Consider the following 24,390-nt stretch of genomic DNA (forward strand, 5'->3'; position numbering starts at 1 on the left):
TAGAGAGTAGGTAGCTTTCTACCCCCTGTCTGTAAGACCATGAGAGGAGTCTATACTTATAAGGAGGAAAAGAGAGAGGTGTATAATAAAGAAAATGTAGTTAGGACGTGCGTATGCGCGTAACAGGGCAGCAAGGCTTCTTAATCGGCGAAGAAGCATCTATAAGATCCTCGCCTTAGAGGTATGCCCCCCTATGAATAGGCAGCACTAGGCGAGCATATAAGCCTTTTTCATTATTCTTAATCTTCTTCTTTCTCTCCTAATTTACTAGCGTATTATTCTATATTTCAGGTTAGATGTAGTTGTTGCTATATGATAGGAAACGTTCTTATAGAGTAGAGTGTGAGTAGTTGGTAACTAGATAGAATATGTATGTAGGTGTAGTGATAGTCCCAAAGTTGATTTTAGGCGAACTATCGATGAAAGTAAGATTCAATTAGAATTCTACGTGAGGGACGGAAGTATGAGGCTGAAATTTTCGTTCTGTAGGGTGCTAGTGGTGCCTAGTCCGTTGCTCTAGTTACATGGTGAGAGTGAGGTCCGTTTGTCAACAATTTTGAACAGTGGGTCTTCACCTAGACACACACACTCTCTCTCACCTACATACAAATTCAATGTCTATTAAACCTCTTCTTCTTTCTCCAACCCCACAATCTTCACATCCACAAGCTTAACCAACGATCCACCATCTACACCATGGACGACGCCAATAATCCCAAGGGATGGACCGATCGTGAGATCGTAAGCGCAAACACCTTGACAAAGAGCAACGCTAACACCCCAATCAGCTCTCCAGTCTCTTGTACCTCATCCAAAAGGACAACATCACTCTTGATTGGGATGTACGTACCCAAGCCCACAAAGAAACACAGCACGCACAGAAAGCCCAAGCTAACGCATCACAGGGAGGTCTCTACGCTGCTGGCCGTACTGCCAGTGGCTTCAAGCAGAAGACCAACAAGCTCATCAGGGCATTCAGGCCAGAGTGGGATGCTATGGCATCTGGTGCACCCGTCCCTCAGGCCACTCCCAAGAAGGCATCTGCTACTACTCCTCGCAAGCGCAAGTCCAAGACCGATCAGGAGGACGGTGAGGATGCCCCTCCAAGTGTCAAGAAGCCGCGTGGTAGGCCGAGCAAGAAGGTTGCTACGCCCAAGAGTGAGGATGACGAAGCGGACTTGGACGTCAAGGCCGAGCCAAAGGAGGAGGAGGATGAGGATAAGGAGATCGATGCGGAGGTTTGAAGCGTTCGGCTATCGCGCAAGGCAATTAAGCGTTTCGTGCAGAGTAGTAGTCGCTGACTCTCAATGTGAGAAGAGGGCACGTAGGTTCCACCTTTGATCATTCAAATGCGCAATGCTCATAAAGCTACTCACTTATGCGCTCGTAAGAATCATTAGTAAAAGCTATCAACTACTACTCACACTCCACTCTATAAAAACGTTTCCCTATTATAAAACCCTAATATAGCAACAACAACAACAACAACAACTACTACTACTACTACTACTACTACTACATCCAACCCTAAAAATAATAGCATGGCACGCTAGTGAAGCAGGAGACGAAGAAGGTTAAGGAATGTTAAAGAGGAGAAGGTAATGTCTGACAAGGACAAAATCAAGGTAGTAAAGATTGAGAATATCGTCTAGTACTAAGATGGTGCTAGTATGTCGGAATATCTAAGTCACTGCGTTTGCTCCCCAGCTTATTGTTTAGAGTCCCATCCTCCCTCCCCTTCCATCCCGCAGAACCACCATAAAACCCCTCCCCAAATAGGAAAAGTCTCCTTTTCTGCAACACGGCGGTGGGGGGGGGGGGAGGGGAGGCAAAAAAAAAGGCACCAGTGCGCCCTTTTTTTTTCACCTCCCGTGTTCAAACCACCCACCCCGGTCCCATCCCGCAGATACACCGGTAAAGGCCAGACCAAGCCGCAAGTAAGCGGTGGGACTTGGGTCCGGGGTGTGTGTGTGTGTGTGTGTGTGTGTTTGCGCGGGCCTTCCCGTTAGTGGTTACGCGGGTGGGAAGTAAGTAGTGGGATGTGGCTTGCTGCCGTGTTATGGGCATGGGTGAGATTATGGGTTTTTGGGTTAGTTGGAGAACTGGGGGGAGAGCTAGTAGATCGGCATTCCAGAACACTGGGAAGAATAGAAATGCACCTGGGGTTGAGGAGTATTTGGGGCAAATATAGAGGACATGGTGCATGTATGGCTCTCTGCTCGAGATGGGGGACGGCAATCTCAGTAGAATTCCCATCCAACGACAGTGAATCACATAAGTCGCACCTCACATTCAAAGGATACTTTATAAACTCTAAACTTATTGCATTCTTGCCCTTTTTTGGTGTGCCCGGCTACACCGAGTAGAGAAATATCTACATGTACTACGTGTCCTGTGAGAGATAGGAAGCCATGAAATAGTAGGGTATCGAAACCATTCTAGTCCCTCGCCTAAGAAAAAGGAGGAAAACTTAGTGTCCCAATCTCCTTAGTGCCCAAATACTGTGACGACCGAAACAAGGAAAAAAAGAAGACATATTCAGCGATTAAAAATGTTGGCGCCAGAAATGTGTTGAAAGAAGACGAGGAAGACTACAAGTGAGCAATGCCGTTGGTGACCTCAGACACGCCAACGTGGGTGCCGTTGAGCTTCTCGTTTGAGACGAGTTGTGATAGCTTGCGGTCAAAGTATTGGTTCTCAGTGTGTGGGTCGTACATGCTCTTCTTGATGTAGTCGTCGAGCTGCTCGTCGCTCATATCGCGTAGCTCAACAGTACGGTCAACACCGTTCTTTTGAGCAGCGCGGATAACACCACGGGTGACAACGACAGAGACTTCACGGATACGGCGAATGTCAGGGTACAACCAGCCATCGGCAACCTCTTGCCTGTTCAAGGAGGTAGAGAGGTACTCGGCGGAAGCGTAGATCATGTCTTGTGTGATAGAAACAGCCTTGGAAAGAATGGCGCCAAGTCCGATACCTGGGAACACATACATGTTGTTTCCCTGGCCCGGGGTGAGCAGCTTGCCATTGTACTCCATTGCTGGGAAAGGAGAGCCAGATGCGAAGAGACAGCGGCCCTCAGTGGCAAGGACGGCCTCCTCGAATGTGCACTCAGACTTGCTGGAAGGGTTGGAGAGGGGGAAGATGATGGGGTGGTTGTTTAGCGAAGCCATCTTCTCGAGAATGTCCTTGTTGAATGCACCGCCAATGGTTGACAGACCCATGAGGATGGTGGGCTGTACGTAGTCAATGAGGCGGCTAAGCGACTGGTATTGGCGGCCGTTGTTGTCGTCACGGGCGAAGTAGACCTTGTGGTCAGCGAGCTTGTCGCCACGGTCAAGGGTGACAAGTCCGTTTGAGTCGACGAACCAGAACTTGCGGCGAGCCTCCTCTTCTGTCAGACCCTCCTTGATGAAGTACTCAACAATCTGCTTGGCGACACCGACACCAGCACTTCCGGCGCCCAAGAAAATAGCCTTGTGGTCCTTTGCTGGGACACCAGAGGCCCTGACGGCATTGATGAAGCCACCAACAATGACGGCACCAGTACCCTGGACGTCATCGTTGAACATGGAGTATTGGTTCTGGTAGCGTTCTAGGGCGGGGAAGGGGTTCTTGAAATCCTCGAATTGAATAACAATGCTGGGGTACTGTTAGTATTTTGGCAGATGAGTCAGAAAAAGGACTACTACGTACCTGGGCCATCGGTCGGTAAGGGCGACCATGAGCTCGTCGAGGAATTCCTTTTCTTGCTCGGGGGTAACCTTGGGCATCCTGGAACCCATGTATAGAGGGTCCTCACGGAGGGCCTTGTTGTTGGTTCCCAAATCGAGAGTGAGGGGAAGAGTGCTGTCGGGCTTGATACCAGCGCAAGCCGTGTAGAGAGCAAGTTTGCCGACGGGAATGCCCATGCCGTTGACACCAAGGTCACCAAGACCGAGGATACGGGAACCATCAGTGAGGACAGTGATGTCGACCTCGTGTGGCCAGTTGTCGAGGATCTTGCGGAGGTTGCCGCGGTCGCTCCATGAGAGGTACATGCCCTCGGGTTGGGTCCAGATCTCGTGCCATCGTAAGCAGGCCTCGCCGACGGTCGGGGTGTAGATGAGAGGAGTCAATTCCTGGGTATGTGTCAGTTGTGACTCTGCACAGATTGTAGGTGGCATTTGCTCACCTTGATGTTCTCGCCGAGAAGTCTGTAGAAGAGGTGGACGTTGGTGGCTCGGAGGTGGACGAGGTACTGGAATTTCTCGAGGGGAGTGGGCTTCATGGCAAGGAGGCGAAGGCCTGTGGGAGAGTTAGCAATTGCAGTCTAGAGGGTATGATAGTGCAACTCACATCGGTCGGTCTGGACATCGTAGCTCTCGACGGCTGGAGGGGTGAGGCCGTAGGTGCCGAGACTGCGGCGGACGTCTGGGGTGTATGACATGTCATAGTCGCCCGAAGTTGTGGTCAACTTGCGGGCGTAGCTGGGGCGAGTGGCAGAAGGCATATTGTGAGTGGCAACTGTAGCCATGTATCGAAGGGAGGGTTTAGGGATTGAAGAGCGGAAGGCTTGAGCAGGAGCCGTCAGTTTTATAAGCGACCTGAATCGGTGCATTGAGATGGGATGAAACTTCCGTCGGCAATTGAAAAAAGATGTCAGGGAAATAGGCCGCCTGGGGCGTGCGGAGGATTGGGGCTACATAACGAATAGCCTATCGGGAGGGGTCTGGGGTCCGCAAGAGACACTGTGAGGAGATCCGTTCTCGCCGTCAAGGTGTGTGTGTAGGGGAAGCATAGACCAACCCGTTGCGTTGGTCAGCCTGTAACCATCACGCCAGTCGTATTCTCCCCATCCCCAACCCTACCCACCCTTGCTCCCGCCATGCTGAGCGCCGGCATCTTGCCCGTCTAACGGCCATACGCGCAGACGGACCAGACGGCTTGCAACGCATCTTGTCACGAAGGCTGTCGACGACAAGTCTATCCTCTTGCCTGCATCCCGACTACCTGAAACCGCCGACACAGACAGGCACGCCCATAATTTTTTCGACGTGCCACAGCCACAGCGGCCGGGTAGCAGGGATCATGGGGCAGACGTGCATATTGTCGGGAGCATTCGGAACGGACGCGTCTGGCTGGCCTTGCAGCGAACGCCGCATTCTCCACCGATGGGCTCCAATCTCATTCCATGGAGCCCATTTGCTTCTGTCGGCCATATCGACTTGACAGCGTCGCAATTACCCATCCGTCATCAACGCCGTCTGGTCCTCTCGACCATTGTACTCTACTATACTTCCGTCCCCTCGGGCTCCGTCTGCTTCAGCTCTCGTATCGAGCCACACCACAGTCAGGCATCGAGGCATTTTTTTTATCAACTTGTCGGTGTCCATGCGTGGTCTTGATCCGCAACGCGCTGTCTATTATTAATCGGCTTCGTCTTACGGGATTTGTCTCACGCCTCTTCGCCACGCACCAACAACCCGAAACAGTCTTGACGTTGCCCATCCTAATAGTGCGGCTTCCGGACTTTAGCCATGCTACCACACCGTATCTACTCTTATGAATCCTCTGGCGGATCCGCATTCGGCTCCATCCATCTATACACCGATCCGACGGCTTGCTAGTCGCCCAAGGCGGTGTGCTTTTTCCCAGTGCCAGTACCACGACCCGCGGACGCAATTTTTTTAACGCTCAATTCACATTGCCCCTGTCCCCTTGATCTTTCCCCAATTTAGGCGGACGGGTGGTGTCAGGGGAAGCCGGCGCGATCACAATCTGCACTCCAAATCTGTAACAAAAATAACGCAACCAAAAAATAAGGCAGCTGCTGAATGGCGCCCCAAGTCCGACCCGGCCCACGCCCTTCAGACCGTCTAGGCAGATGTCATGTCTCAATTGCGGTGGCCGCTCATCTCTTGTGCGCGAACCTACTAAAAAGACGCTGTCTCGGACAAACATTCGACAGCTGCATATGCGGCCAGGGTGGATCGTCCGCAGTTGTGGGGAAAGCTTGATGGCCTCCTTGGGTAAAGTAGGTAAAGTTAGCCGCCCCGGGCACGTGTCCAGTTCGTTCTCTTCCGAGAAATGGGGCACACGACTCCACAACTTGACAGCGCCACGGGAGGTTACGGAGTTCCTTGGTGAGCGGCTTCGCAAAATCATGCCAGCGCTACATGCTGCTTGCGAATCAAACCCAGAGTCCTCTCACACGGTCCTTGGCCTCTTGTCTAATGCCTTGGGCGTGCAGCAGAACTGTAACCGTCATGCAACTGTCAAGTCTCACCGTCTCTTGACAACCCCGGCAAGCGAGTCAGGCCTAATCCGATCTAGAATGCCCGAGCCTTACCTGACGCTTGGCTACAAGAATGCAGTAGGGGTTCTTTCAGGGCCCTTCTTCTTCTTCTTCAGTGGGCCGCTTCCCCGACGAGAATGCAAAGTTGCTCCAGCGGTCTGAACACCGCGTCCATGCCTGAGAAAAACCCTTCCCTTTGGTACAATCCCACCTACAGATTGAGTAATGCACGATGCGCTGGAACGTCTAGAATTCCCCGATGGAAAAGCATCCAGCGGGCCCATGCTCTCTCTCGGCGGGCCTATCGCCATTGCGTGCTAGTAGCATGCGACAGTGGTGCGGGGAAGTCGCCTGTGCTGTGGCTGTGGTGGCTGTGATGAGTTGCGAGGTCTGGATTTCTTCCAAGTGCAAGCTCGACCACTAGCTACTTTGACCAAACCCTGCTTTCAGCTGTAGCTTTGATGTACCGCCCTTGTGCTCGTCATAGATGCTCAACAAATAATCTTGCCTTGATCTTGATCGTGTCTGCACTCGAAGCCTCGATTCTACATGTGCACATATTGTATGCAGTTGAATGCTGTGACAATACTGCGTCGACTCACTAGATGCCTTCGAGAACTGTTCCATGCGACTTCCGAGATGAGCGATGTGCAGCAAGGTACTGATGTGCTTATACATACAGGTATATCAACATATACATGCGCACGAGACCTGGCATATAGTATGTATGTTGATATGCACTTACACTCCGCAAGACCAGGAATGGGAGCGGCAGCCTTGGCGCATGTGGAGCCGCGGGATCGACGAACGGCATGACGTCGCTAGCTCCCTCTCGTCATCCTGACCTACGCGTGTTGATCGAGGCTTAAAAGAGCTGTTCACAACGATTCCACCCCAGCTGCATTTCTCCTAGACAAACTCCAGCTGCAATTCATCGCCATGGCACTTTCATCGTGCTTCGGAAGACGCAAACGCGACGAGGACCAGCGCCCGCTGTTGCCTCAGGTATGTATACACACGTCTCGTCGATTCATATTGTACGCGCTAATCTCACATGTCAGTACCGCGATGACACTGCACTGCAGAGAGAGGTGCACCAGAAGCTGCACTCGTATCAGATGATACGTGCACTTTCCATGGGGTTCATGCCATCTAACGAACAACTCATCATCAACCTCCGGAGCTTGCTATCTGCAGACATCCTGAACCCAGAAAACCCCGATCTGAGCGACTCTGGTCGTCTCCTGGTCAAGTTTACCAAACAATGGCTGCACCAATTCATTGATACCCTGAACCACAAGAACAGCAAGGACCAAATCCAAGACTTTCTCTGGTACCTTTCCAAGTCCAGGGTATCTGTAGATGTGGAAGATATTGCACGAAGGGCGACCAGGTCAAAAGCAAAGGCCGATGCTACTGCAGGTCAGTACGTGTCTTTTGTTTCACAGAATAGAGCTAATATACCAGCAGCCTACCACAGTCTGCAGACTGTTGGGTCCTTGCTCCTAACTAATTCCGACTTTCGCATCTTCCTCGCTGACCTGAACACTGTCGGCCGGGAAGTGTTCAGAGACACTGCTTTCACACTGTCAAACGTATCCAAGAAGGCAGCCAAGAAGATCGAGCCTTCACCAAAAGAACAAAAGGCACTCAAGGAGCCCGGTGCGGATGAGGCTCTCGCACACTCCACTGAAGAGATCAATGACCAGCTTGCCGAGGTCGCCCAAGTTGTTGGCAATGGGGTTGCCAAGGTTGCTAAGAGGGCAGACGTAAGTTTGGCCGAGAAGCTTCAGGGTGACGAGGGCGAATCACTCTTGTACCGCCTGAAGAAGACAATCACAAACCTGAGGCAAAAGAGGGATTACAACGACTCCGTTTCGGTGCTCGCAACACTACTGAAGCGGTACGCGATGGCATACTCCCGGACCGTAGAAGATGCTATGGGTGCTCTCGAAGCTGACGTCGAGCCAAACCGAGAGATGGAGAGGGCTGTCAAGAACTTTTGGACCTTCCTGAGCTCCTTTGGTGACAAACAAGAGTGGAACAAGCTCGAGAATGCATTCCATAAAGTCTTGGAGCACTCGCGCAAAGATCCCGAATTCGAGGATCTGCTCATCGACATTGGAAATTCGCTGCAGAAGCTTCTCACGGACCCCGACTTCTTTGACCACGTCGACGAAAAGTTCCAAGAGCTTCGAAAGAAGGCCAATGGTGTTGGATTGGAATCATCGCTGCGTCAGGATGTAGATGCGTTTTTCGTACAAGCCCAGAGCACCTTCATGGCTGTCACCCAGGACCAGGACATTGCGAAGATGATCAACACGACCATGAAGATCTGGAACATACTGTCGCCCCTACACAGCAACATCAACGGCGAGCTCGTTCAAGACGCAATCAACGTTTTCGTCCCTCTTGCCATCCAGGCTATTCAGTACATCCCCATCCCTCGTCTGGAAGTATCCACACCCGAGATCGATATGCTCCTGGAAAACTTGATTATCGAACCTGGTAAGACCGTGAACCACACATCATTCCTCCCGTTCCGCTTCCGAGTGGAGACCTACAATGATTTTGAACTTCGCAAGGCCCGATTCCGTGTTGCCTCCAAGGCTACGTCCAAGTTTACCATCAAGATTGACGGTCTTTCGTTCCGTGCAGATGAAGTTGGTTTCCTTCTCCGCGCACACTCTGGCCTCCTTCGCCTTGCCGATGAAGGTATTGCTTCGTTCCAACTCGACGAGCGCGGTATCGATATTCATTTGGATGTCGAAGTCGGCAAGGAGAAGTTGGAGCAGATTCTTACACTCAAGGCTGTCCGTGTCCACATCCACAAGCTTTCTTACACGCTGCGCAAGTCCAAGTTCAGTCTCTTTGGCTGGCTTCTCAAGCCCCTGCTGCGCCCTGTTGTCCGCAAGGTCATGGAGAGGCAGATGGCCCAAGGTATCGCTGATGCAATTCACGCCGCCAACCGTGAGCTCATCTTTGCACGCGAGAGGCTTCGAGCGACAAGGATCTCTGATCCAGATGACCTGAAGACGTTTGTCAAGGCTGTCATCACACGTCTCACACCGGCTGATGACCCCGACCTTTACACGAGGGTTGGTGTTGACGCACCGAAGAAGGGTGTCTTCGCTGGCAAGTATGCACCAGGCAGCGTGGCCAAGCTGTGGGAGGAAGAGGGTCGTCGCGCACCAGAGCGCATTGACGACTGGGACGAAGGCGGTTGGAGGAACGATGTCTTCGACCTCCATGCCATGGCACTTTCCTAACTACTTTCTATTCTAGCAGACGACTGATTTGCACTTTCGACAAAACGGCTATTCTGGTATGGATCAAGTCTGAAATCATGGGTTTATGGCGTGTTCTTTTCTAATTCAAATGGTTTTCGTTCCAGCAAGCGGGCTATGGAAACATGATTATGGGGTTTCTTCAGGAGATGGGTTTACGGGGTAATGGTTTACGCATCATCATGATGGTTACGAGTACATATTTATTCTAATTAAAATGCAATCTGGTCATTGTAATAATTGTATCGTTCAACTCATGTCTGGTCATGTGCAGACATATCAAGATGGCATCAAGAGGTTTGCTGTGTGAATTCGCGCGAACAAGTCCTTTTTTCATATTCTTAGTCTACGGTATAGAGAACCCCAACTATCATACAATATGTACCATGCTCGAACCGCAAGCTCTGGTGCTTCATCGAGTGGTTTTTTTTCAAACAACAGCAACAACCATGTACTCACAAAAAGCGTAAACAAAAGCCCAATCACCATTTTGTTGGGGGGGTAATATCCCCAAGATTGTACACGGTCCCCAATCGCTCAAGCAGAACGAGGCTTAAAACGGAGGCAGCCAAAAGGGGTACGAAGGGTTCTTGACACGGAAGACGCTCATGAGGAAGCTGTACATGCCAAACAAGACACCGGTCCACAAAAAGACGGCCAGGGACTGTGCGCGTGCATCCTGGATCCTGGGGACCTTGACAGCCAGTGAAATAGCGGCAAAAGCAAGGACACCGTAAATGGCAGCAACAATCTGCGACTCAAGACCATACTGGTTGCTGAAGCCACCTGCGAAGTAGTTGATGCCACCTTTGTTGTCGCCAACGACGTAGGGCGTCTTGCGGATGTGATTGAACATGTGGCCACTGGTGAAGAGCAGCACGGCAATCAGACTGACGGCAGCCCAGACATTGCGGTTTTGGAGCAAGGGGATGACGTAGGGCGAGGCAACGAAGATGGCGGTGATACCACCGAGGACGGAGGTGGTTATGGTGATGACCTTGACCCAGTTGATGGGGCGGGCTACGGAGGGTTTGGGAAGGCCATCGGGGACTTGGCGGGCGACCCAGGCCTGGATTTGTTCGGCGGTTTGAGGACCGCCGGTGAAGTCGAAGCGGGCGGGTTGCGAGTCGACCTTTGCGTGGGGGCCGGCGGTGGGGTGGAAGTAGAGGAGGACGGGAGCGGTTTGGAGTTGCATCTATGCTTACTATTAGCCTCTACACAGAAAGAGTATGGTGTTGCATTCAGCAGGGTTTGCTCATACCGATTGAAAGACGTTCTTTCCGTCGACAAAGTCCAAGGTACCAAAGACAACTCTGGACTGGCCATCTTTGTCTCCCTTTGTCCAGCTATTACCCAGCAAGTCCCATTCTGGCTGGAAGCTCCTGCAGAGTGCACATCCGAACCTGGGCTCCAATGCTGTGAGCAGTACAGCAACACCGTAGTCTCTCGGCGACTTTGTCAGTTGGGCGTAGCTGGCGTCGTTGAGCTTGAGCGGGCGGCCGGTTGACAGTGATTTGGCGCGGGCGTCATTGAAGCGGTCGCCGGCGGGCTTCTTGGCTGCGAGGGCTACAAAGGGCAGCAGCGAGGCTGTGAGGAGCGTGAACCACCGCATTGTGTCGTCTAGCGGGTGGGGTGGATGATTGTTGCTGGAAGACGTTTGTTCGAGTAGACACAATGCTTGGGAACGTGGCCTTGACGGCTGTCGGAGCTTGCGGGCCTGCGTAATGGCGCTAGGGCGGGCAGGGATGTGCGCGACTTGCCGCCGCTGCAGCCCTCCATGGGGACAAACACCCGTTGCCATTGTGAACAAGGCTCCGATCAAGCAGTGACTGGGGACAGGTGAATGCGATAGACATCTTGAGAACACTGTACTTGTACAGCGACTTGTATTTTCTTTCATTCTTCATATTATCCTACTATTTCGTCCCGTCGCGCTATTACAACTCGGTCCGCACTTCTCGGCGCTCTGTTTGTTTACCCAAGTCGCGTCTCCCGCAAACCCCACCACCATCAGTCCTACACCCCTTCACACCACAAAGCAGATATTACACCATGGTCGCAACCATGGACGCAGACATCGATAGCAATTATGAGATGAAAGATGTAAGTGCAAGAGAACTGGGCCGTTGCTTCCGACTCACCCCAACTAATTCCCACCCTCTCAGCTTCAACATGCGCTGCGAAACGCAAACTTAGAACTCAGCCTTGAAAGGAGTAAGCATTCGGTCGAGATTGTAGCCAAGGATGAGGAAATTCGGAAGTTGCGGGTCGCCCAGTGCCTCCTGCAGGATGAGAATAGCGACCTCCACGAACAACTCGAGGAAGAGCAAGGCCGTGCAGACGAACTGGACAACGCCCTCGATGATGCTCTCGCACAGCTGGATGAGCAACGGGCCGAGGGCGAAGCTGCACAAAACACAATCCGCACCCAAGCGCGGGAGATCGCGAATCTCAAGGTGAGCACGTCAAGCACACCGGCCAAAGCGCCGCTAACAATGACTAGGCCGAACTGAAAGCCATGGAGAACGTAACCTCCGACTCCAACAAGATCCTCTCCGACAAACTCGCCCTATCTCGCGAAATCTCATCACTGCGCCCTGAAGTCGAACACCTACGCGCCCAAGTCGAATCAAACACAGGCCTGCTCACCGAGAAGCTGGCCCTGCAACGTCAGCTGACCACACTCCAAGCCGAGCTCGACAACGAGAAGCGCACCGCTGCACGTGCGCTGGCGAAGCAAGGCAAGAAGATGGAACAAGACGAGGAGTTGCGTGGCGAGTTGGAGGAGGTGCGCCAGGAACTCGCCACCGAGAAGAAGGAACGCATGAAGGCGGAGGCTGGGCTCGCAAAGGCTGAAAAGGCAATGGAGAAGGTGCATGCTGATCTGGAGTCGCAACAAAAGTCAACGGAACAACTACAGGCCAAGGTCGAGAAGTTGTCAAAGAAGGAAGCCAGCAAGGCCAGCAAGCGTGATGAAGCTCATGACGCCGCGATTGAAGAGCTGCGTCAGGAGTTGGACCAAGAGAGGACTGCACGTTTGCAAGCAGAGAAGGCTAGCAAGAATACCAGAGACCGTGATGCCGAGATTGAACAACTACGTCAAGAACTGGAGCAGGAGAAGCGCGAGCGTCGAAAGACTGAGAAGACGTCCAAGCAGGGCTCTCAATCGACAGACACCCAGGTTGAGGCTGTACGGAAAGAACTCGAAGAAGAGAAACGTGAGCGTAAGAAGCAAGAGAAGGAGTTCAACAAGACACTGGCAGAGCTTCAGGGTCGAAACACTGTCCTTGATGACAAGCTAAGTGCTTTCCGTGAAAAGCTACGGACAACCAAGGAGAAGCTCAAGGAGAAGGAGGCTGAGCTCGAAAGAGCAGAGAGGGCGCAGACGGCACCACCCGCTAAGAGCAAGCCGACAGTTGCCGCCAAAGCCGCCGTAAAGAATGCACGGAAACGTGTGGCTGCTACTGCCGAACCCGAGACGATGTTGGGTACGCCAGGAGACGGCTTCCCTGCGAAGAAGGCTAAGCGCGGAACCTCAGTGTCTGCAGTTGGCGACACGTCGACCTTTTCTTTGACACCATTCCTCAACCGTGCTGGTAATGTAACAGCTGCCAGCCCCATTGTTGAGGAAGACGAAGCAGAAGATGACGATGCGGAGGAAGAGGCTGTCCAGGAGCAAGCCACTCCTACAGCACCGCCCAAGAAGGCCTCAAAGACTATTCAGCCGAAGGTCAAAGCTCTGGCTCCAGCTGCGTCGAACAAGGCCAATGCAAAGCCTCGTAAGAAGAACCCTGCTCCTGCCCTGGAAATGGTCACGGAGGAGGTTTCTGAAATCTCACACAACACAACTAAAGAAGAGTCTGAAAACGCACCTGTGTCTATTCCGCTCAAGGACAACGACGGGCCCTCGAAGAAGAGCACTAAGATCAAGCCTCGCAAGTCTCTCATGTCGTTTGCCACGTTTGCCGAGGAGCCAGCAGCGGAAAAGAAGAAGAAGCGTAAGCTCGGCGCCAGTGCTGGCAAGACACTATTCGACGCCGAGGATGGCGAAGATGCTGCGCCTTTGAAGCCTGTGGGCATCAGCAAAGGTCTGTTTGCAGCGCGCGCATTGGGCAAGAGCGTGTTGGGCAAACAGGGTCAGCAACGACCTATTTCTGGTGGGTTTAACATGATGAGTGAAGAAGCGTTTACGTTTTCGCCGCTCAAGAAGGATCGGAGGGGAGCGAGTATTCTTAAGTAACTTGTCTGGTGCTGGGTTACGTGGGATCTATGTTGCAGCCGATATTATTATGCGGAAATTGAATATTGTCATTTCAAGGGCGTTGGTTGGTGGTTTCTTATTCTTGCATGGTTGGACTGGGACATTGTTTTCGATTCCGAATAGACGTGCCAATTGAGCGACGCTGTCATTGTACGATTATGTGGTGTGGGCCCATTAGCTATACAGTAGCCTCATATATGCTATCTAAAAGTAGTTTTCAGGCCAGTCTTTGTTGTCTCTTCACTTTCCCAGGTTAATCGTAGTTAACCATTTCGCCTACTGCCAATCAGAAAGCCCATGTGCCTTTTTCACATCTCTCCATGCCGCAAACAAGCGCAGTCCAACTTAGCACCCTCGCGTTAGTTCCTCCAACAGGGCGCTTAAACAAAACCCTGAGGCGCTTGAGGCGCCCATGTCGCGGCGCGTCAAAAATCCCATAGAATACGAGATTCTAACCCAATACCGTGGCTATGGCGCAGCGTGCGGCGTAGTCAACAGTGGAGACTTGCGCTTTATATGTATACGGTTAGGAAAATAGGCGTGTGTGCGGGTAACAGTCAGGCAAACATCAGCCAGCGGTGCTGAGGCTAATCCTAAATAGAGGGTATGTCTTTTTCTAGAACACGGCAAAGAAGGGGGAGGGGGAGGGGCTGACTACGATGGAAGAACATGTGGACGATTGAAAGGTGAGAAGGGGCCTAATCAAGGCTATGCTACGATAACAATGCCTCAAGAATGAGGCACTAGGTGTAAGTGACCCTTTTTTTTCTTCTCACCGGTAAAATCACTTTCAAGGCAAAGATAAGGGTGAAATTCGCTCAGGGCGCAGGGGCGCGCGGTGCTGCTGGCCAGTGTGATGCCGAAAACGTTTTGGCGACTAGGGCGTTGGCCGGACCCGAGTACCCAGAGCTGAGTATGCGAGATATACGACGGTCTTTTTTGATCGGGTAGAAGAGAAATTGAGGGCTTGGTGACCATGTATGCCGCATGATCATTGTATGCAGTGTAGTGTAAAGACGCCATGCAGACGCATGTATGCTATGTCAACTGCGCGCATAGGGAAAAGTAAAAATGAAATGCAAAAGGGATGAGGTTGTTGGTAAAGAGAGCTGTGCCGCTGGAAGCCTCCACCAACGCTTTGGTAATACTACTACCGCGCCTCAGCATTGTTGTAGATGTTGTGGCGATGCGCGCTTAGGGATTTCCCAGGGAAACAGAAACAAGATGGCCGCGAGGGGGTGTGCGTTTGGGTCTGGAGGGACAAGGGTCTTGTTCTCTCTTCGCCACATGGATCGCCCCACTGGCAGGACAGGGCTGCATGTACACCCCGGCCATGATGCGCCAATATGTGTACCTCGGCGCCGAGATAGAAGAAAGGCTGTAATTAAGTGATACGTGACCTCGACAACTGTCAAGTCGCTGACGTCGAAGATATTGGAGGGCGTGTGGCGGGTTTTGGTGGTGGTCGGTTGGAGTGTGCCGAGTATGCCTTGGGAGTCTTGTTCTGCACGTCATGAGTGGATGGGTGTGGCACCGAGTTAGCCGTGTGTCTGTGGGTAGGAGGCCTTGTGAGGCGAATAGGGATTTTGTGTTTCGGTGAGGGTTGGAAATGTCGCAGAAGAGTATGGGACAATGGCGATTGAGAAAGGAAGTGGGATGTGCGGGGTTTTGCCATGGGAAGTCGACCAGAGTTGAAGACGGTAGTATTCAAGATGGAGTTGGCCCAGTAGACAAACTCGCATATGTCAATGATTACCACATGACACTTGAATCGCCAATAAATTGTATGCCTCAATCCGCATCTACCATGTCCCGTGGGAGAGAGAAAGACATAGCACAGCCCCAAGAAGGCGGCCTAGCTAGCGCAACATCCTCAGGCTAAGCTAGCTTCCCCGCTTTCCCAAACCGTGAATACAGTTGCTCAGTTGATCACGCATATAAAACCAACCATATCCTGCGCGCCACGTTGAAGAAATGTCCTCTCACACTGCAGAATCCATCTCCTCTACAAAGCCCATTCTATCGAGCAACGGAAAAAATCCAGCAAAGATGAGCGACACTAATGGAAAGGCTCCCATGCCCGGTGCAAGCAACGGAACATCGAGTGTCCACGAGCCCATTATCAAGGTCCAGCCCCCGCGACGAGAAGATCTCCAGCCCAGCTATGCCCGTGTTATCCAGCCTGACGATGCGGATGTCGATACAAACGGATGGTATGGCGGCATGGTAAGTTTATCTTCCTCTCCCTCCACTACACCACTGTAGTAGCCCTTTACATGTCAAATCACGTGATTAACACCCACCTCCCCACTCCCAGATCAACACTCTCGGCAACTTGATCGGCACTTGCGGCGCAATCCCCTGCTGCATCATCTGCCCCAACCCCTACAAGCCCGTCAGCCAAGGCAACGTCGGTCTGGTCACAAAATTCGGACGCTTTGCCCGTGCAGTCGACCCAGGTCTCGTCTACGTGAACCCACTGTCCGAGCACCTTGTGCAAGTCGACATCAAGATCCAGATTGTCGAGGTCCCCAAGCAAGTCTGCATGACCAAAGACAATGTGTCACTGCAATTGACGTCGGTAATTTACTACCGTATCACCTCGCCGCACAAGGCGGCGTTTAGTATTAGTAATATTCGCCAGGCGCTGGTCGAGCGCACGCAGACGACGCTGAGGCATGTGGTGGGTGCGCGCGTGCTGCAGGATGTGATTGAGCGCCGTGAGGAAATTGCGCAGTCGATCCGCGAGATTATCGAGGAGACGGCGTTGGGCTGGGGTGTCGAGGTCGAGTCAATGCTGGTCAAGGATATTATCTTTAGTCAGGATCTGCAGGATTCGCTGTCCATGGCTGCACAGAGTAAGAGGACGGGTGAGGCCAAGGTTATTGCTGCGAGGGCTGAGGTTGAGGCCGCCAAGTTGATGAGGCAGGCGGTATGTTTTATTCTCCCTTTGTTATCAACGTTCTTGAGAAGAGGAAGGATATACTAACTTGAAGACAGGCTGACATCCTTTCTTCCGCCCCGGCTATGCAAATCCGCTACCTCGAGGCTATGCAATCCATGGCCAAGTCTGCAAACTCCAAAGTCATCTTCCTCCCTGCCCAGAACCAAACCGTGCAGAATGCACTTGCGCAGGCCGAGGCTGCGGGCCAGGGTCCCAGTGCCCATGGCTTCCAGTCTTCGGCGGCCCAGGAGTACGGAAGTAATGACCAAGGCTTCCAGAGCGCTATTAATGCTCATGTCGTGGAGAACATGTAAAAGGCGGGGTACGGTGTGGTTATGACTTATTCTCTTTCTTTCTGTCTGTGGGTTTCTAGTTTTACTGGCAGGTCGTGTTGATACCCTACTTCCCCCCACCCCCCTCGGCTTCTATAATTCCACTCGCTTGTAATGTATGGTAGATGTAAGTTTCCCTAGGCTAGGAATTATAGGTAGAATGGCAATGATGTGATATGATAATATACGAGGTTTAAGACAGTTATTGTACTTCTTCTTTCTTATCTTCAAGTGTATCCGGAATCCTGGTACAGCATAGAGACACATCTTCACTCACTCAGCACCAAATCCCTTCATACCATTAAGTTTGAACATTTTGATTGATCCGCTTCGTTAAACGTCATCCTATTTGCAAAAAAAAAGAAAGTCAACATGTACAACCTCCTCATGGGCCTGATTGGGCTTTTTGTACAAGCCCTTTGCCTCTTCACCTATCCTTCCACATTCCCATCTTGATACATACAAATCCCCTCTCTTCCTCCGTTCTTATCAACAATCAAACAAAAAGAATAAACCAAAAACGCTCCAAAATGCAACATATCCCGCAAAACCCAACACAACCTAATGTGCCAGAAAAAAATGGGGTGTAAAAGTAATATATAACAAGAGAAGCCCCCCTTTTTTGTTTTTCTCTTCCTCGTTAAAAAAAAAGATTCCCCGCGACGTAATGTGCAAAGAAGTGATGCTAAAAGATTCGCTGTGATGTGCAAACCAGAAGAAGAAACCAAGACGATCCCGAAAAGTGTGAGAAGATGAGAGAATATATAAAAGAAAGGAGGAAATATACGGCATAGGGAATCAAAAGCGCTGAGTGAGCAGTTGTGTGATGGACTAACGTCGAAAAAGAAGGATATGCGATAAAGTTTTGTTTAAGAATGATAGAAAAAGACTACGAAGGAAGCACAGACTTGTCCGTTGTGGCTCCGTTTGCCAATATCGGCCGGATTTCTTTTGGCTGTGATTCGCCATAGGCCCATTTTGTGGCTGCGTTGGTAAGGTTCGCGCAAATTGGATCGACGTACTTGACCCATAGCGAGGCGCAGCGATACAGTATGTAGTAGAAGACGGCAATGGCGATGAGAATGTGAGGAATGGATCCGCGCTGAAGATCCTGCATTTCTCCCTTTTCGTTCTTTGGTGGGTTCATGGCCGAGGGCAGGTAGATCATCCAGGTCAAGACCGTCTTGATGAGCGTGTTGTGGATCAGGTAGACAGGGAAGCTGACACGACCTAGGAAGTTGAAGACGGGTGAGGTAAGCACTTTGCGTGCGTTTTTCGAAAAGAAGATGCCAAGCAGGATAGTGGCGGCTCCCAGGTGATCCCAGTAACGTCGGATATCCGTCTTCTCGGCCGTGAGGGTGTGCATAATTGTGGCCATGGTTTCAGACCAGTGTGCGTTTTCAAAAGAGTCTTGGGGAAATCCGGCCATGAACATGCCGAAGATAATCATCATCGCAGGAATAGGCGCCGGTAGAACCGAAGTAGCCGAGTCTTTGTAGTGGTTGTGTAGCTCGGCAACGAACATGCCAAAGACGATATTCAGGCCCTTGATGGAGCCAACCGTGAGTTCTGTTGCAGTTAGCAATTGGCCTGGCGTCGTCGCTCGTCGAAAATGTAAGCTTACCTATTCCTACTTGCCAGTAGTAGGCATACAAGATTGCGTAAATGAGAAAACGCGCCTTGGACCTGACGAGGACCGTGGCGAACATGGTCGTGTATACAAGGAATGCGCCCTCGAGAAAGAGATGCAGTGTCCATTGTGTTCCGTCATATTCGTCCCAACCGATTACCCAAGTCTCCATCTGAGCCTTGAAGAGAGACTTGAGCGCCATCCACAGCGAGGGTTCCTGGCGATGCCAGCCCTGTCGTATCCACTGGGCGTCAACGTGCTTGGTCATGTGGTATGCGTTTGTCTGGGCCAGGAACCAACTGATTATGGTAGCGATCATGGTAGGCAGGATCAACCGTCCTGAACGGGCCAAGGCACTCCGCGCGATACCGTGGAACGCTGCCTCGTGGTTGCCGGCGCGCGACTTTGAGATGGCACCAATCGAGTTTACATAGCCGGTGACGAGGAAGAAGAGGGCGACGGCGCTGCGACCGCCGACAGCGAGGCGGAAGAAGGGTAATTGGAACAGGTGAGGAGCGGTTTTTGCGTCGGCGGCTGGCTGGTGGAGCCAGGGTACAAAGGCGGTGCAGAGATGACCGCAAACCACCATAAAGGATGCTACACCTCGGAGGCCCTATAGGACGCAATGTTAGCCGGCATGGGATTAAAGAGGCTATCCGGAGCGGGTGTAACTTGCATCTACCCAGTTGGCGTCGCGAGGAGGCATTGTGTGTATGGTTACGCAAGCAGCGTTCAAGGGTATAAGAGAGAGAGAGGGTGCGTGTATGTATGCGGTTGCGTATGCGTGCGTGTGCGCGTGAAGATGGGATGCCGTGTAACGAATGCAGGGTTCAGGAATAGTATGGTAGAGTCAGGCGCATTGCCGATGCAGTGCGAGGTTCCGAGGTAAGCAGAGGGTGGTATCCCCACTCGAGTCGAAGTCCGGGTCGATGTGTATGCAAGTAGTATGTAGTATGCAGCCAAAAAAAAAGAGCAAGCGAGAAGAAGCAAGGAAAAAAGGAACCAAGGGAGATTGTGTAAGAATGAAGCGGGGAGGGAGGGGGAGGGAGAAGAATGGAGGGTAGATAGAAGAAGGTGAGAGCGGGGAAGGGGGTGGGATAAGAAAAGCGAAGGAAAAGGCAGAGGAGAGGGAGGGTGGTGGTGTGGTAGAGGTGGGTTAGCGGGATGAGATGGAGCCAACGAGTCGGTTTTGGCTGGCAGTCGACCCTGGGCCTGAAGCAAGGCGGGAGGGGGAAAAGGTGGGAATTGGGCAAGTGGCTACTACACCTCGTGCCAGGAACGCGTGCACTGCGCCAGATAGACGCGCCTCACTGGACAATGCGTGCGCTGTGGGCCGCCTGCCAAGCAGGAACGTCGGGAAGGCGGCTGCTAAGCTCTCATGCCCATGCTACTCCCAAGCAATGCAAGGACATGACGGCGGGCCCCGTCGATGCTTGTCCATGTACATCCAAAGTATACGTTACATATCTGTATACACTGTCGATACTACGATACTAGCTACGTGTGTGTGTTTGTTGGATCCTACATTTGTATGCGTCTATTTACTGACATATATATACATAGGTACAAGTATATATACAATATTACACCTACACCACTTCCACTACCACTACCACCTCCTCTAGGTCAACACCACGACTCGCCCTTCGCTCATCTCTGCGCCCCAAAAATACCGACACATGACTAGTCATCATCACTCATCAAACTACTCTACCTAGTCTCTCTCCCTCCGAACACGAGGAAAAGAGCGAGAAAAAAAATTGCCGTCTTCTTTGGATGAACGAACGCAATCCCCGTGTCCCTTAAACGCCACCGTGCTAGGCGAAATGCAGTGCCACCACGCCATTAGGACGCGCCCAAGCGGGATAACGCTCACCTTCTTGGCACGCTGACGCGGACCTCCGCTCTACCCGATACCAAAAGGACCCCCTGAAGTCAGGGGCTTTGCCGTCTGCCGTGTGTGAAACCCCCCTCGATTGCCCACAAAACCTCCCCCGCTACAAAGTAATTGATCCCATCAAAGCATGTCCGTTTCAACTTGGTCAGGTAATCCCCAAATGTCGCCATCTGGATCGTCGCCTGCCCTGCTTAGTTTACTTGGCCTGTTTTGGGTCCCAGCAAGATTACGGGGTCTCGCCGTTGCTGCTAACGCCTGCATGTACGTAAGCCTGTACGTACCGTGGCTGGTGGACAGAATATACGGGATTGGAGAGGAATACGAGATGGCATGACGGAAAGGGAAGGTATATCTACCTTCCGTCTCCAGTCAGTCACTCCGCTCGCGCGCGCGCCTCTTGTTATCCATGGGACAGCACGCCTTAATAACTAACGATCCGCTATCGGTGGATATAGTTCTGTAATTTCTTTTCTTGTTGCCGCAACAAATATGAATGGTAGAAAAAAAGGGGGGGAAGAGATGGGGACAAGCAAAGATCATTAATCGTTTGGCTGAATTACGCAAATCCTACTCTATCATCACACCCACAACTCGCTCCCTCGGTTTTCTCCACATTTGGGGTTTTAAAGAAAAACCAACATTCAAGCTCCTTCAACTATGCATCTCGCACATTTCACAGCAGGACAAAAGCGTCGAGAAGAACAACAGACAAAAAAACCATACAATTCGTATCGAATAAATTGCAAAGGCCCAATATATAATCCATCGTATCCCATACACGACACCATACACAAGCCAGAAAGAAACCTTTGGCTGCAAAAAACGCCCTCTACGCCACTCGTCCTCTCTCTCACTCTGTACTCTTTGCACTCTGCCTTCCCTCTTTGGTATGAAACGTAGCAATAATAGTACAAACCCAAGCATCCACTCTACCCAACTAGCAGCACTGCGGACACCCGTCTACCTCCAGAACGCGTCCTACGCATTCTCGCCTTCGCCGTTGTCATTGTGCATCTCCGTTCCATGGAACGCATCACCAAATGCACTGTCATCAACTAGATCCAGCCCAAGATTGTCGTCATGTCCGTAGTCGGCCAGAGCATCCCCCGCACTGTCCAGATTGTCGAAGCTTCCAAAATCCGCTCCGTCAAACATGCTGCCTGTATCTGCCTCTAGATTGGTGGCTGCAATCCCACTGCCCCCACTACCACCTGCTGCACCACCGTTACCCCCATTGTTGCTTGCTTGGTTGTTGTTGTTGTTGTTGTTGTTGTTGCTGCTATTGTTGTTCATGTTGGCTTGCTCGGTATTGCCGCTCGCTTGTTGTCCATCTCCTGCTTGATCATTCACCATCACCCACTCATCGCCCTTATCTCCCGCTCCCGCCATGCCAGACATCTCCACATCCAAGTCAAGTAGGTCCGCCCCCACGTCCAGGTTGCTGTCTTGTTGATCAAACGTTGCCGTCTGGTTCATGTTGCCGTGAGGTGCGTTAGGTGTCCCGTTCGCCGATTGCGACTGACTCGGAGGCTGCGACAGTCGGGGCAGTGAAATGTTCCCAATAGGCGTTCCAGATATCGACCCGGATCCATATTGATCCAGGAGTCCCGCTGCAGAATCTTCCTCCATTGCTCCCTCATTGTTGGCTCCCGCTGACGTTCCGTTTGCGCTCTGCTCACCACCATCCCCATTCACCTGCGGCTTGGGAGGTGATGGTTGCTGCACCTCCATGAACCCGCCCTTGTCTACGCACACAACAGCCTTCTTTGCCTCAAATGTGACTCCGAGCGACTTTTGCAGATCCTCTACAACTTCCTCCACTGGGTTCGCACCGTCACCCTCGCTCTCAGCAGAGCGTGATAGTTCTCGTAATCGTCGCTCTGCCTTGATATATGTTCGCGTGCGCTTCAGTTGGGCAATCTTCTTCGCATGGTTGGCCTTCATCTTATCAATCTCGGCTTGTTCATTCGTCGTGTATTCGGCCACACGCTTCTCAAAGTCCTTGAGCTGCTCTGCATCCAGCTTGTAGTAATTCTTGATCTTGTAGTTTTCTTTCCCCGTCTCTACGTTCTCCGCCCCTGGAGCGTCCAGAATGCCGGCTGTGAGTGGAGCCAGTTCTCCCATAAGACCCAGTCCAAGATCAATCGGCGCAATCTTTCCAATTGCATACGGTGACGAGAAAATCTCCTCCATCCATTCGTGATGTTGCTTGTATCGCGACAAGCTGATTTCGCGTGGCGTTAAAAAGTCAAACGCATCTTGTGTGGCATTCTCTTCTTCGTCAAGTGTGTTATCCGGTATAATTGCGCCCGGCGCTGGCTGGCGAGGCGGGGGCTGTGTCGGCAAGCGCTGTCGTTTAGCCGGAGGCGGATGAGCAGCATACGGTCGACCTGGCTGCATCGGGTTGTAGTAGGGCTGCGGGCCCCTCATGGCTTGTTGTCCAAACTCGACCTTGGGCCAGTTGGCCTGGTCAACCAGCATAAACTCCTTGCGCATCAATGGTCCTGCTTGCTGTAACTGAGCGCGCGTCTGTAGCTGGGTCTGCACGTCGCGCGGTATGGGGATCTGGGAGGCCGGGATTCTGTTTTGCGGGTCTGCCGGCTTGTAGTGGACCAGCCAGAGGTTAGGATCAATGGTACCAGGTCCAGCAGCTATCCTGTAGCGGTGGCGCGCGTGCATCGCATATGGCTCATGTGGGTAGTGGTAGCCGCTGTTGTGTACAAAAACCTGAAGGGTCTAGATGGCATTAGACGTTACAATATCAGTACACCTCGGGCACACGTACATAGCCGCGCACATTCATGTCATATGCGCTCTCGGCATCGGCCCAGACCATTCCATCCGACGCAAACATGTTTCCCATGCGCGGGGGCTGCCAGGTGAGGATAATAGTGCCATCTGGCGGGGGGGCTGCCAGGAACGTCCACGCAACCGGCGAGGTGTCGCGCACAATCTGCGGGCCTTTGATGAGATACTCGAGGGCCTGAGCGGCTTGCAGGCCAGGCAAGGTCGGGAAGCGGTACGACGATATCAGATGAACATGGGCAAGCTGTCCTGTTAGTTGGGTAAGACGGTCGCGGAGCTTTAGCAAGACATACCAGATGATTTGGAACCTGCGCACTCGGGTCGGGGGCATGGTAGGCCTGATTCATGCCGTACATGATGACTGAGGTAAGGCGACAGCAGTGCCGCGTCGATCAATTCGAGTTGGGGTGTTGATGCAGCGGGCGCGAAAGCTGGGGTTGATGTCTGGAATCTTTGGCGCGTTGGACCACAGCGCGACTGCCAAGGGCCTTGCCAAAAATAGCTAGCGTGGTTATCACCGTCAAGATCATATCACGGCCACTGAACCCAGCTAAGTATAATGCGATTTCTTAAGAAAGATCAAATATAGGTTTGTTTGGTCTCTCGGAACATCATGAGTGATATCGAAACCGCCAGCAAAACACCCTAAGTCTGAATGCTATTAGTTCTCTTAACTTAAGTACCATATGATCGTCGCTTTATCCAAATTGTGTTTCAGACGACCATAACAGAGTGGTGTGTTGGCAAGAAGTATTGATTTAAAGAACTGGAAGCTCATGACCATGAGATTTAAGTAACTCCTCATGGTTGCATTGCTGGTTTGGGATGGACTCATAGAGGTTTCCTATTCGACACTCTTGATAACGTGGTTCACAAGCGAGTCGGCCACCCAAGCGAGTCGGCCACTTTGCTCCGACGCGTTAACGTCAACACTATAACACGTAATGACTCAAC

At 51.9% G+C, this 24,390-nt stretch overlaps 8 protein-coding genes across 8 annotated transcripts; 4 read left to right on the forward strand and 4 right to left on the reverse strand.

The window, feature by feature from the left end:
* Window positions 1-696: 696 nt before the first annotated feature.
* COCCADRAFT_7334 (uncharacterized protein) lies at window positions 697-1,244 on the forward strand (the record flags this gene model as incomplete). Its single annotated transcript, XM_007716839.1, has 3 exons — window positions 697-741; window positions 789-842; window positions 906-1,244. The coding sequence occupies 3 exons, from the start codon at window positions 697-699 to the stop codon at window positions 1,242-1,244; spliced, it is 438 nt and encodes a 145-aa protein (XP_007715029.1).
* A 1,347-nt stretch (window positions 1,245-2,591) lies between these two features.
* COCCADRAFT_28490 (uncharacterized protein) lies at window positions 2,592-4,495 on the reverse strand (the record flags this gene model as incomplete). The annotated part of the gene is made up of 4 exons (XM_007716843.1): window positions 2,592-3,645; window positions 3,700-4,124; window positions 4,178-4,290; window positions 4,342-4,495. 4 exons carry the CDS (start codon window positions 4,493-4,495, stop codon window positions 2,592-2,594), a joined length of 1,746 nt encoding a protein of 581 aa, XP_007715033.1.
* Window positions 4,496-7,219: 2,724 nt separating this feature from the next.
* On the forward strand, window positions 7,220-9,549 carry COCCADRAFT_7336 (uncharacterized protein; the record flags this gene model as incomplete). The annotated part of the gene is made up of 3 exons (XM_007716840.1): window positions 7,220-7,285; window positions 7,342-7,702; window positions 7,751-9,549. The coding sequence occupies 3 exons, from the start codon at window positions 7,220-7,222 to the stop codon at window positions 9,547-9,549; spliced, it is 2,226 nt and encodes a 741-aa protein (XP_007715030.1).
* A 571-nt stretch (window positions 9,550-10,120) lies between these two features.
* Window positions 10,121-11,179, reverse strand: COCCADRAFT_103352 (uncharacterized protein; the record flags this gene model as incomplete). Its single annotated transcript, XM_007716856.1, has 2 exons — window positions 10,121-10,762; window positions 10,829-11,179. The coding sequence occupies 2 exons, from the start codon at window positions 11,177-11,179 to the stop codon at window positions 10,121-10,123; spliced, it is 993 nt and encodes a 330-aa protein (XP_007715046.1).
* A 440-nt stretch (window positions 11,180-11,619) lies between these two features.
* On the forward strand, window positions 11,620-13,807 carry COCCADRAFT_7338 (uncharacterized protein; the record flags this gene model as incomplete). The annotated part of the gene is made up of 3 exons (XM_007716841.1): window positions 11,620-11,670; window positions 11,733-12,023; window positions 12,071-13,807. The coding sequence occupies 3 exons, from the start codon at window positions 11,620-11,622 to the stop codon at window positions 13,805-13,807; spliced, it is 2,079 nt and encodes a 692-aa protein (XP_007715031.1).
* A 2,070-nt stretch (window positions 13,808-15,877) lies between these two features.
* COCCADRAFT_103343 (uncharacterized protein) lies at window positions 15,878-17,086 on the forward strand (the record flags this gene model as incomplete). The annotated part of the gene is made up of 3 exons (XM_007716857.1): window positions 15,878-16,054; window positions 16,146-16,760; window positions 16,829-17,086. The coding sequence occupies 3 exons, from the start codon at window positions 15,878-15,880 to the stop codon at window positions 17,084-17,086; spliced, it is 1,050 nt and encodes a 349-aa protein (XP_007715047.1).
* A 907-nt stretch (window positions 17,087-17,993) lies between these two features.
* COCCADRAFT_28495 (uncharacterized protein) lies at window positions 17,994-19,440 on the reverse strand (the record flags this gene model as incomplete). The annotated part of the gene is made up of 3 exons (XM_007716844.1): window positions 17,994-18,673; window positions 18,729-19,347; window positions 19,417-19,440. The coding sequence occupies 3 exons, from the start codon at window positions 19,438-19,440 to the stop codon at window positions 17,994-17,996; spliced, it is 1,323 nt and encodes a 440-aa protein (XP_007715034.1).
* A 2,169-nt stretch (window positions 19,441-21,609) lies between these two features.
* Window positions 21,610-23,792, reverse strand: COCCADRAFT_7341 (uncharacterized protein; the record flags this gene model as incomplete). The annotated part of the gene is made up of 3 exons (XM_007716842.1): window positions 21,610-23,367; window positions 23,417-23,680; window positions 23,730-23,792. The coding sequence occupies 3 exons, from the start codon at window positions 23,790-23,792 to the stop codon at window positions 21,610-21,612; spliced, it is 2,085 nt and encodes a 694-aa protein (XP_007715032.1).
* Between the last annotated feature and the right edge of the window lie 598 nt (window positions 23,793-24,390).

The sequence above is a fragment of the Bipolaris zeicola genome (genome assembly GCF_000523435.1).
Source record: "Bipolaris zeicola 26-R-13 unplaced genomic scaffold scaffold_155, whole genome shotgun sequence".
Classification (NCBI taxonomy): Eukaryota; Fungi; Ascomycota; class Dothideomycetes; order Pleosporales; family Pleosporaceae; genus Bipolaris; species Bipolaris zeicola.